At 40.5% G+C, this 12,610-nt stretch overlaps 1 protein-coding gene across 5 annotated transcripts in view; it reads left to right on the top strand.

Moving 5' to 3' along the window:
* Positions 1 to 12,610, top strand: part of ECPAS (Ecm29 proteasome adaptor and scaffold) — a 103,146-nt gene that overhangs the window by 62,627 nt on the left and 27,909 nt on the right. For all 5 annotated transcript variants that reach the window (XM_030859024.3, XM_030859025.3, XM_030859022.3 and 2 more), the window contains 9 exons: positions 1,258 to 1,392; positions 2,202 to 2,364; positions 2,813 to 2,985; positions 4,162 to 4,263; positions 7,587 to 7,710; positions 9,008 to 9,153; positions 9,590 to 9,644; positions 10,571 to 10,685; positions 11,341 to 11,409. In XM_030859024.3, coding sequence (XP_030714884.1) covers positions 1,258 to 1,392; positions 2,202 to 2,364; positions 2,813 to 2,985; positions 4,162 to 4,263; positions 7,587 to 7,710; positions 9,008 to 9,153; positions 9,590 to 9,644; positions 10,571 to 10,685; positions 11,341 to 11,409 — 1,082 coding nt within the window. The remainder of the gene's footprint in view (positions 1 to 1,257; positions 1,393 to 2,201; positions 2,365 to 2,812; positions 2,986 to 4,161; positions 4,264 to 7,586; positions 7,711 to 9,007; positions 9,154 to 9,589; positions 9,645 to 10,570; positions 10,686 to 11,340; positions 11,410 to 12,610) is intronic.

Below are 12,610 nucleotides of genomic sequence, written 5' to 3' on the forward strand. Positions count from 1 at the left end.
AGTTTTCTTCCTTTTTTCACACAAAAGGGTATTATACTTTTCACACTGTTGTGTACCTTCTTTCGCTTAGCGTTAGAACAAGGAGTTATTCCTGTATAACTACAGAGAGAACATCCTCTTTGTTTTAACACCTTCATTGTTTCCCACTGCATGAATGTGCCATAATTTATTGTAGGTCCTTATTGATGGTCATTTAGGGTACTTCCAGCCTGCTGCCATGGACAGTCCATCATTTTGAATATGAGTGGGTATATTTTTAGGTAGATTCCCCAGAAGTGGAATTGAGGACACATGGATGCAATTTTAATAGATAATGCACATCCTCCATATGAGTAGTTCCAATTCACACTCCCACCGGCCATGTTGAAGAGTATTTTTGTCCCGTGATCACACCAAAAGGGTTACCAGGTTTAGCAAATAAAAATGCAAGATACTCAGTTAAACTTGAATCTCAGATAAACAGTGAATAATCTTTTTTATTACAGGTCTGGCTCATATAGTTTTGTACCTTTTGTGCTACATAATGTAGTTCTTTTTGGAAAATGCAGTTTGAATTATGGTAAAACGTACCAATTATTTAAGTGTGAAAGCATGAAGGTAATTTACCAAGAGGAGTGAGTTTTGTACTTTTCTGGAAAATCTAGTCTCAGGAAATTGCTTCTAGTTTAAAAAGGTTTTTTAATTCTTTGTGAATATTTGCTGATTTTAAAATGATCTTAGAGTTTTTGACCTTTGATCTTGTAGATCAGGGGTCATTAACTTGTGGTCCATGTACCAAATCTGGCCCGCCTCCTGTTTGTATGGGCTGCAAGCCAAGAATACTGTTTACATTTTTAAAGGGTTGGGAAAAAAATTAAAAGATGAATAAAATTTCCTGACATGTGAAAATTAGAGTGTCTGTGAAATTGTACTGGAATCCAGCCACACCCATTTGTTGTCTATGACTGCTTTTGCACTACAATAGCAGAGTGGAATTGTTGCGATAGATTTGGCTCTTTACAGAAAACACATGCTGACCTCTGTTTCAGATCAGCTGTGTATTAATTCCACCTGTTTTATACTTTGTATCTTTGATGAAAATGCACGTAAGATTTTGGTCTATATCTCCGCTTTTATTTCGTTTTGAAATAATAGCTTGTTGCGTTCTTTTCTCATAGTTACCAGTAGATTGAACATTATAACGTTTTAAATGTTAGACGTTGTCAGCAGGGAGATGATCATATATTATGTGTGTATTTCTTTTTCTACACCGCGCAGAGTCTGATGAATAGCAGTAAAGAAGAGATGCGTGAACTGGCAGCATTGTTTTATTCTGTGGTGGTATCTACAGTGTCAGGAAACGAGTTGAAGTCAATGATAGAACAGCTTGTAAAGACTACAAAAGACAATCATGTATGTTATCAGTTTTCTCTCTGTCCTTTTTTGTGGGAAATAGTTTTACAAAAGCATCTAATATATTTTTAGTTTTTGTGTTCTCACTTGTAAAACGAACTCATAAATTTCTTGCCTTTATGATTGTAAAGATTAAATGAGATAGATAATACATGGATTCAGTCAGTTCAGTCAACAAATTTGAGTGCCTTGTGTCTCATAGGCATTGTTTTAAGCTCTACGAATACGGCAGGGAGTGGATACATGAGAAGCTGTAGTAGTGCTTGGTGCTCAGAAATGTTAGTTCCTTTTTCCTCCCCATCTACTGCCACCTCTCATTGTACCTGTCCCGTTAGGAAACACTGTTGAAACCATGTGCTTTCAAATATTTTATTTGCATTTGGAGGTTTTAGCAATTAGAAATAGGATCCGTTCATTGTATTTTGTTGGCAGTAGAGGAAAATTATGCTTGAAAGTTATGACGGTGTATTTACCTAAGTGTTATTTATAAGCTAGAAGAAAGTGTGGGTGCTTATAAGAGCATGCAATGGAGTCACCTCACCCATAGTTGGAGTTGGGTATGGGATTAAGGAATCTAAATCCAAGTGAGTCAGGACTCAGTTTAACTTCTCAGAATTCTGTGTTTGAAACTCAAGTTTTCTCTTGTTCCCTAACCTATTTATTAACATCCAGTGGAACCTCACATGATCACTTTATTCTTTGGCCTTATATTTTATTGGGGAGATGACTGTAGTAAACACACAGTTATTTCATTGCATTCACGCACGTGTGAGAGAGACAGACCTACGGTATTGTGTTGTTAAATCCAGAGCCCGGAGATACAGCACGGATCCTTGCTTGCATTGGGATTCACAGTAGGAAGATATTTGGCTAAGAAGAAAATGAAAATGGCAGAGCAGCAAGACGTGGAGACAAATGCTGATTTTCTGCCCGAACAAGAGGAACTCATTCAGAGTGCCACAGAAACTATCGGTAATTAATGTGTTTATGCTGATTTGGATGTCAGCATAAGTAGGTTACAGTTTTTTTGAATTAGGTTAAAATTTATTGTAACATTTTAATTTCTTTTTATAGCATTGCACTCTAAATACACGAGGTTTTTCCACAGAGTCTTGATGCGGAATAAATTCTTTGTTTTTAATAACAATGCAAGTACTGTAGTTTTTGTATATACATATTTTTCTATATGTTTCTATTTAACAGAGATGATTCCATTATGGGAAAAATTGTAAACATTAAGAAAGGACATGACTCTGGTGTTTTATTACTAAAGAAATGCTAACAAATTATCAACTGGAAAATATGTTGTAGACTTTGATTTTGGTTTGCTGTCTTTAAAAAAATCTTGAGTACATTGCTGGTTGCTTTGGATTCCAGGGGTAATGATATAAAATTCTTTTGTGTCTAAATGTGTTTACAGGCTCATTTTTGGACAGTACATCACCCCTCCTGGCAATTGCTGCCTGTACAGCCCTGGGTGAAATTGGCAGAAATGGTCCACTCCCAATCCCCAGTGAGGGATCTGGCTTTACTAAGTTGCATCTTGTGGAAAGCCTGCTAAATAGAATACCCTCCAGTAAAGAAACAAATAAGGCAAGTCTCTTCCTTTTATCCTTTTTCTCTGAAATTCTTTCTGTTTATAGATAAATAAATGAATAAAAACAGAATCATAGTCAGGATAGATGGCATTACAGCTGGAGGAAGGACTGAATGTGAAAAAGAGTGGTAAAGAAGAAAGTCTAGGTGACTGTTTAATTTTGAGTTGGGGATGATTTGTGCACTGCTTTCGTGTGTGTACTGTTTGACCCAGTTACTCCAATTTAGGCCCAGAACTGTTAAGATTTGGGTAAATATTAAATGCATCAGGTAATTCTTTTGCCATGCAAAAGGGGGGTAATAAAGTGTTAAATAGTTTAACGATTTTTGTAATTTCAGACCAAATCTAAATCTTAACTTCCTATACTTAGTTTGGTTTTAAGAAATCTGGGCATTCGTAAGCAGTGTGAGTAATCTCTGAGGAAAAGGACACTTATGTTTTTTTTAGTTTCAGATAAAAACTTTCATAGACTTTAAAAATTTTCTTTGGGATAAGAACACCTCAGTGTTGAAGTGTAAGATGATTTAATGAACAGAAAAATCGGTTTACTACAAGTTTAATAAATATGTAATTTTATTCTTGATCTAGGGACTATTTAAAACTTTCTGAGATCACAGTAGTTTTTATTAGATGTTAGCAACTACTCATTACCATCCATTGTTGAGCACTTGCAATCTGCCAAGCATATGCTGAGTGCTTCACATGCATTAATTAATTGAATCCCCAAAAGATCTAGTGAAGTAGGTACAGTTGTCATCTCTATTTTCAGAGATGAGGAAATAGCGTCACAGAGAGGCTAAGTAACTTGCCTGAGGTCACACAGTTGTAAAGGCTATTAAAATGGTCGAGCTGTGACTTAATTTTAGGTCCTCTGGGCCCAGAATTTACATTTATAACTGTTATAGCTTGTAGGATAATGAACTAGTTAAAGACTTTGTTCTTCCTTCTTTTGCAGCTGTGGACCCTTAATGAACTCAGTTTTATGTCTTTCTACCTCCAATGTCTTATAGACATAATTCTGTAAAATTGGATACTTAAAAAAAAAAAAATTGTGCTGATGCATTAGTTAGACAGACTCCCCCTCCCTGCTTTCTCATTTTGGAAACATTTTTTCTGGGACCAAGCTGTTATATACTTCATTTAAAAAAAAAAAAAATTCTGTGTTCTTCCAGATGAAAGAAAGAGCTATCCAAACACTGGGGTATTTTCCAGTTGGGGATGGAGATTTTCCTCACCAGAAACTCCTCTTGCAAGGTCTGATGGATTCTGTGGAGGTATTTATATTGCTATCTGGTTGTTAGTCATTCAAACAAAAGGCATTTTTCTTAACTTGGAATTTTGCATGCTGTGAGGTTTTAAATTAAAACTTTATTCATTTATTCACCAAGTACTTACTGAGTACCATCTGTGGGTCCATCACTGGTAATCGTAGCATTGACTAAATCACCTCTGTGGGGAAGTCCTTTTCTCATGATTTTTAAAAATAAATTTATTTATTTTTATTTATTATTTTTGGCTGTGTTGGGTCATTGTTGCTGTGCGCGGGCTTTCTCTAGTTGCGGCGAGCGGGAGCTACTCTTCGTTGCGGTGCGCGGGCTTCTCATTGCGGTGGCTTCTCTTGTGGAGCACGAGCTCTAGAGTGCAGGCTCAGTAGTTGTGGCATGTGGGCTCAGTAGTTGTGGGTCATGGGCTCTAGAGCACAGGGTCAGTAGTTGTGGTGCATGGGCTTAGTTGCTCCGCGGCACGTGGGATCTTCCCGTACCAGGGCTTGAACCCGTGTCCCCTGCATTGGCAGGCGGATTCTTAACCACTGCGCCACCAGGGAAGCCCTTCTCATCATTTTTGAGTAAAGCGTGGTGCAGTGTAGGTAGAAGGGGAAACGTACCTATTCAGCTAGATGTGGGGAGTGGGTGCCAGTGTTCTGGTTGCCCTTGAGTCTGATGACTTTGCTTCTGTCTTCTAGATAAATGTCCAGTGTGGTGGACAACTGCTAGCCAATATGATGAGTGACCTAACACAGTCTGATGTGGCCCCTGATTGGGCCTTGGTTCTTGTCACTTACTCACCAGCCGCTGTTGTTCACCAGCCTCTTAGTCCTTCTTTGCTCCGAGCTTTTGACAGACCCATGCTTCCTTCTTTCTCAGGTTGTTGCTATAGGTCTTTGAAAAGTTTCCTGACCCTTCAGACTAGAGTAGATTTCTTTATTTATTTGTGCTTTCATGCTGCTCCGTACTTTGCTTCACAACATTCATCACAGTTGCTAATTGCCCACTAGGCTGAAGGCAAAGGCTGTTTTGCACCCCCATCCTCACCCCCTTATAAAACTGGGGCCTGGCAGCGTAACTGGTAGTTGCAGGACCTCAAACATTTTTGGAAGCGTAACTGAATGAAGTGACGTTTGCGTGTAAGGCAGTGGACTCACGAAGGCGGGCGTGAGCACTTCTGTCTGGGGGAGCTGGTGCACGTGTTTTGGTGGCAAAGTCGCTGCTGGGCCTTGAAGGAAGAAAGGGAGGAGAGAGGAGAGCTGTGGTTGAGGAATAAGGCAGCTGAGTGATAGAGCCGACATTAGGATGCAGGTCTCTGGATTCTTGATGGAGTATTTTTAAGGTGACATTTTTTGACAAGAAATTATAACCATATCTCATTCTCCCTGGATGTCACTGACATTGTAACGTCTTGGGGAAAAGCTTGTGATGTCTCCTTTCTCATCTTTTTTCTTTTTATATATCTATGATAGAGATGGGTTTCTTCCAGTTTTGTTTAAATGAATGAAGGTTTGTCTCGGTTCTCAACTTGCTACTGAAGACATTATTTTAAGAGTTTAGGAGTACAGAACTATATGAAAAGCTTGAAACATGCTAGAGAGACTGAAGGAGGAGAATTTTAAAAAAGCAGGAATCAAGAGAAGCAAAAGATCTTCACAGTCATCTAGGACAAAGTCCTAAAGGGTTTTTTTGTTGTTGTTTCTTTTAACTTTTTATTATGGAAAATTTCAGACATGCACAGAAGTAGAGAGAATAATAATATAATGATCCCTATTTATCCACTCTTTATTTCTAGAATATTTAAAGCAAAATCTGGATATTATCTTCACAAATAGAGTTAGGGAGTTTTGTTTTTGTTTGTAATGCCAACTCTGTTGTTATTAACATGTAAACAGGTAAAAACAGGCACATAAAATGACTCCCTAATACGGGATCCTCTGTGTTGAGATAACCTTTTCTCAGCTTAGAGTTGCCAAGAGAAACTTTGACCAGGAAAGCTGTAGGACTGAAGCCTTCAAATACTTTTTCTCAGAGTAGGAAGTGTGTGGTATCAGCACTTAACACCTCAGCAAGCCTAGAGCATTTAGTTGATTAAGCTTGGAAATGGCTAGACTGTTGTCTGTATGCTTTACAGTGTTCTCCCAAAAGTCCCATATTCCCATACCCCTCATATTCTCTGTTCTTCATTGTCTTCTTACTCTCCTATTCTTAGGTCTTTTCTGATTCCCAGCAAACATTAGAGAAAAATGCCAAAGGGAGCTGAGGCTGGTCCAATTCCATATTAGTCAGTGGTTCATAATTGTGAGATGTGTCAATTTCTAAATCTGATTTTTAGAATTTGAGTATGTAGGGCTTCCCTGGTGGCGCAGTGGTTGAGAGTCCGCCTGCCGATGCAGGGGACACAAGTTTGTGCTCCGGTCCGGAAAGATCCCACATGCCGCGGAGCGGCTGGGCCCGTGAGCCATGGCCGCTGGGCCTGTGCATCCGGAGCCTGTGCTCCACAATGGGAGAGGCCACAAGAGTGAGAGACCTTGCGTACCGCCAAAAAAAAAAAAAAAAAAAAAAAATTGAGTATGTATAGTTTAGAATTTTTTAAACTTTTGATTTTTGAAACAATTCCAAATTTACAGTGTGGTTGTCAGAATAGTGTAAAGAACTCCTTTATACCCTTTATCCAGATTTACCAGATTATAGTATTTTACCACGTTTGCTTTGTCATTCTCTGGTTTTTTTTCTGAACCATTTGAGAGGAACTTGCAGATATCATGTAATTTAAGCCGTGCAGAGAGGAGGAGGTGTTAGTAGATGATAAAGGCCGCTGTTAAGGGTGCAGTACTACCAGTCAGATGTCTACTAGGTGCTTTATGTACGTTAACCTCGTTCAGTCCCTACGGCCTGACGAGGTGGATGATGGTATTATTTATGCTCATGTTACAAATGACAAAGTTGAGTCTCAGAGTTTAAATAAGTGTATGTAGCTGGTGAGAAACAGAATTTCTACCAAGATCCATATGGCTTCACAGTCCATGCCCTTCTCCCCCAAGTAAATGGTTCCATTCTTCCAAAGATTAAAAAAGTCCCTGCTTAGTGGTTCTCTGCTGAGGGTGAAGAGTGCAACACAGACTTGGGAAAAGATCCTCAAGTCATTCTTGGGTTCTCTGTTCCCTCACCCTGCCTCACTTTCCAACCATCCTGTTAGCTGAGAGCATTGCAGGCAAAAGAGTGAAAACAAAGCATGCCGAGAAACAGGACAGTAAGCAGGCTTTTTGTGGAAACGGATGTTTTGGGGCAATGTTCTCTCTGACTCCTCACTTTTGTCCCCTTCATTGCAGGCCAAGCAGGTAGAGCTTCAGTTCACTATCGGCGAAGCCATCACCAGCGCTGCGATAGGAACTAGTTCTGTGGCCGCCCGGGATGCCTGGCTCGTGGCTGAAGAAGAATATACGCCCCTTGCCGGTACCATATAGTCAGCTAATCAGTTTATTACCACCAAGTAACCCTCTTCTGTTCTTGTTATCACCTTTGAGCAAAAGAAAAAAATGTATACATTCCATTTTAACTCTCTTTCCAATATTTATATATGTATTTATCAGTTTGGCTCAGTCGAGAAAGATAGTTGGTTAAAGGAGACTGAGCACAAAATGAATGAGAACTGTTTCTTTAGTCCTTTGGCAAAGCAGGCAGGGGAGTTAGCTATCGATTACCTTCAGACTTGTGCTCTATTCGTGAGGACTGGTGTGGTTAGCCAGTGTTAGAGGTTGAGGCCTAGCAGTTTCCAAGTTTTGTGTCCCCTAATCCTTTATCACACAGTGCAGGTCGTGCAGCAGGTGCCTCTTCACCAAGTCCCTCTGGCTTTTAGTGACCACATAGGTGAAGGGGCATGCGTTTTCTGATGACATGTTACAGGTACTGTGATTTCACATGTCTCATATGCTGTGAACATCCTACAGGGCACAGGATGGCTCTCCACAGCAGAGTGTCCTGCCAACCTCAGTAATGCCAAGGTTGAGGAACTCTGAAGTGACAAAGGAAAGGAGAACAATGGCGTAGTAGCTGGAGGAGGAAAGTGAGGTTAATAGAGGTTGGTTTGCCTGTTAGTTTTTAGATGGAGATGGGAAAGATACGGTAGAGAAAGAAAAATTGCTGACACTAGAAAGAATGGGGATAATTTTTAAAAATTAAGACAAAACTAATACAACATTGTAAATTAACTATGCTCCAATAAAAATTTTAAAATTTAAAAACAAACAAATAAAAGAAAAATATTTATTTTAAAAACTCCATGTGCAATTAAGATCTAAAAGGAAATATAAAGGAAGAGAAATACTTTTTTTTCCTGCTGTCACTGTTTAAATGAGTAAAATTACATTAATCATATGAGTATTAAAAAAACTTAAGACAGATTTTTAAAAAGAGAAGTTTTAGGTTCAGAGCAACATTAGGAGGAAGGTGCAGAGGTTTCCCACACCCTCTTCCCCTACACATGTCTAGCCTCCCCCATGAGAGTGATAATTTTTCATTCTAGGGAACTAAAGTTATCTGAGTACCTTTGAAAGGTTATTTAGTTTATGCTAGGTTCTGAAATGAATGATTCTCAGTTCCTTCAGCAATTTATTTAAACACCTTAGTCATTTAGATCTTAATATGTTGTAGGATTGTTGTATTGAGTAAATGTTGATTAAAATTTTATCTTTTTCAGGGAGCTCTATTCAGTTATGTTAATTGCTTCTTATCATTCTTTCCCTTTCCCTAGGAGCTAAAGTTAATGATGTGGTCCCCTGGGTGCTGGATGTGATTTTAAATAAACATATCATCAGCTCCAACCCACATGTGAGGCAAGCAGCCTGCATCTGGCTCCTTTCCCTTGTGAGGAAGCTAAGTACCCATCAAGAAGTGAAGGTAAGCCATTCTGTAAATGTGGTCCAGCTCTGTTGGAAACTGTTTATGAAGTATTTATAATAGAAAGGTGGTAGGAGGGGAAGTGTATGAGGGTGAGGGCCACTAACCAGTAACACATATTTTGAAATAAGCTATACATGAAGGAATGAAGGATGGTACCTGATTTATATGGGCTGGAAGATGATTCTTAAGTTGAAGGTACAATGTCAGAGGAAGTGGTGAGGATGGGGGAGGCTCAGACTGTGTGCGTTAGAGCACCTGTAAGTGCCACAACCTTCAGGTAATTTGGCCACCTTCCAAGATGAGAGCACAGCAGGGTTTGTGACTGCCTCTGGTCGTGAGACTTCACAGGGGTTGTGTACCCTGAGAGCAAGATTTTTATTCTCCCAAGGAGGTAGAGTTTCAGTGTTCCTGAATGCCTTTTTTCTTCTTTCAGTCTCATCTTAAAGAAATTCAGAGTGCATTTGTTTCTGTTTTGTCAGAAAATGATGGTAAGTAATTGGTAAATATTTGATTTCCAGACTTCTTTAAACTTGTATTTTTTTTTGTTTGTTTTTGCGGTACGCGGGCCTCTCACTGTTGTGGCCTCTCCCGTTGCGGAGCACAGGGTCCAGACGCGCAGGCTCAGCGGCCATGGCTCATGGGCCCAGCCGCTCCGCGGCATGTGGGATCTTCCCGGACCGGGGCACGAACCCGTGTCCCCTGCATCGGCAGGCAGACTCTCAACCACTGCGCCACCAGGGAAGCCCTAAACTTGTATTTTAAATTTTGAAAAACCTGGATTAATGAACGTAAAAGAAGGCTACAGGAAACTTGATTCTTAATGTATTTATTTATTCATTAGATCATTTATTCATTAGATCAGTTTTGCATTTAAAAGTGGAGCCGAGGCCTTCTTTAACTCGTACTTGTACCAAATAATAGCTTTCTTCTCCTAATACTTAGAATTCCTTTTCTCTCTGTGATTTAAGCCAGGAGAGGGTGCAAATATTTGTGTTAGACATTTAAATAGTAGCTTTGTTTTATTAATTGTTTTAAACATGTGGTCTAATGTTGACTTTTCATTTAAAAAATTGCACATGGGCATCCTTAAATCCTGTGATTACCTCTCATGTGTGCGACGTGCCTCCACTGACCCTTTGTCACCATGCACTACACACTAAGGCCCAGCAGGGTTGACTTGGCTTGTGAGTTGGATGTTCTGTGAATGTAGTTCTCATTTACAGAGACTTGCTGGTGTCATGTCCACTCAGATGATTTAGTATGTTTTTAACAAAATAGGCAGGTTGATTATGTTTTCATATCTTTACTTTGATATCATTTTGGGTTAATGTTACAAGTTTAACTTTTTTTTAACTTGATGCCCAGAGGACAAATTTTTCTTAAAAGAATATTGTTTTGTCTGACTTCTGTGTAGAACTTAGCCAAGATGTTGCCTCAAAAGGCCTTGGGTTGGTGTATGAACTGGGCAATGAACAAGATCAACAGGAGTTGGTTTCTACTCTTGTAGAAACACTGATGACTGGCAAAAGGTACAGTGAACTTGAAAATTTCAGATTTGAACACGCAGGGCAAGTTTTGCACATACTGAGAATATGAAGTGGAGGAAGGAAAGTTCAGCTTGTGATTTTCCTGTTTATTAAGCCTTTTCTAAATTGCAAATCATCGATTGTTATGCTGTGGATAGCAGTTTAATTATCCAGTGTATACTGTTTAGAAACAGGCCAGTAATTCAGGCTTCGAAAATTGAATGATCTTGGGACAGGTAAAGCATTGGATTACAGAAGTACCGTAATTACCGTTGGCTAAATGGAATGAAGATGTGGAGAGGAAGTGTGTCACGCAGGTCCAATCTGTGAAGAGGAAGAGGCGGGCAGTCATCCTCGTAATTGGTTTCTGCTTTATGATACTTTCCTTGTAGGAAGAATAGTTCTCAATGTGTGACCACATTTAACTCAGTGTAACTTTATGTGGGATGTCTTTTATATCTATTTGTTCTTCCTAGACTTCATTTTACAAAATTCTCTGGCTGATGGGAAGGGTTAGTTGACTTTTACATCTTGCACACTGTAGATACTTGATAGGGAATTTGATTTTATCAGTTTACAGATGAAATGTATGCATTAGTTGAATGGTGGTATGAAAAATTCGAGGCTAATTTAAATTCTTGGTGTTGTTTTCGTTTAGAGCTAAGCATGAAGTTTCTGGAGAGACAGTGGTGTTTCAAGGAGGAGGCCTTGGCAAAACCCCTGATGGGTAAGTGTGCCGGATCCATTGATCAGTCATCAATGAAGATGTAGAGATCTTCTCTCCGTTGGGAAGGGTGCTCACCAGGTTGATTTCCACCCTCGTGGGAGGTGTTGTGTGTTAGTGGAAGAAGAAAATGTCAGTGAAAAAGCCTAGTGTTTTAGATTGGGTTTCCTGGGGGAGCAGACTGAGATGGAGGTGTGTGTGCTGGAAGTTTATTGAAGGGTGCCTGGAGTCGTCACCCTGGGGGACTGAGGAGGCAGGACAGGTCCAGTGGCCGAGGAGGAGGTGACCTGCTGCCTCCGCTTACGAGACCGTGACCCATCACGGAGCTCTGGGACTGGGCTGGGAGGGCCTGCAGGGAGGTCCTGCTCTGTGTCCCCTCCTCAGGTCTTTTCACCCCCTCAGTGACTAGCCGTTGGTGGTGGGCTGCTCTCGGGGAGGACCTGACCTTGGACTGAGGGCAGTTCTGTCAGCTCCCAGCCAGCGGGTCCTCAGGGAGGAATCAGCACGCACTGCACCTAGTGTTTTGGAGGGGCATCTCTACTTGGTGCTGTGGAGTCCACCAGCTGGGCATTTCAAATTAATTCGTAGAGCCTTACCTCTTTTGTCTTATCACTATTCCATCATGGTTGTACTGTTGCTTCTCCTCTGAAAACCCTCAGGTCCAGCTGCAGCTTGCTGGGCCTCGCTGGGGAGTCCCCAGAGCCCTGCCTCAGGCTGTCTTTCCCGTAGCTCCATGTTTTCACACTGAAGTTGTTTCATTCCACTTACCCTCCCTCTAGACTCCCTCTGAGTTTTAAAAGAAGTGCTCACTTTTCACAAAATAATGAAAAAGATCAGGTAGTTGAGCAAATACAGAGGGAAGTTAACAGGACTTGAAGAAGTTGTTATCAGGATAGGGACGCTGTAGCTTAGAAAAGGTGTAGGGAAGACAGAAGCTGTCTTCAGACGGCTCTCGGGATCCTGAGAGAGGCTGGTGCACAGTGCACCGAAGAATTATTGCTGTCTCCTGAGGTGATGAGGGCTCCACCCTCATGGGCATCACAGGTGCCTTAGGTCATTTACCAGCCATTGCTGAGAACTGAAGTAGGCGACTTTTTATATTCTCGTCACCCTGGTTCTCTGCCTCTGTGGTAATGAGATAACGCAATATTGGAAATTTAGCGCAAACATTATTTTAAAATGCCCTAGTAATACTGGTAATGTA

Source organism: Globicephala melas, chromosome 6 (assembly GCF_963455315.2).
Source record: "Globicephala melas chromosome 6, mGloMel1.2, whole genome shotgun sequence".
In the NCBI taxonomy this organism is placed as follows: Eukaryota; Metazoa; Chordata; class Mammalia; order Artiodactyla; family Delphinidae; genus Globicephala; species Globicephala melas.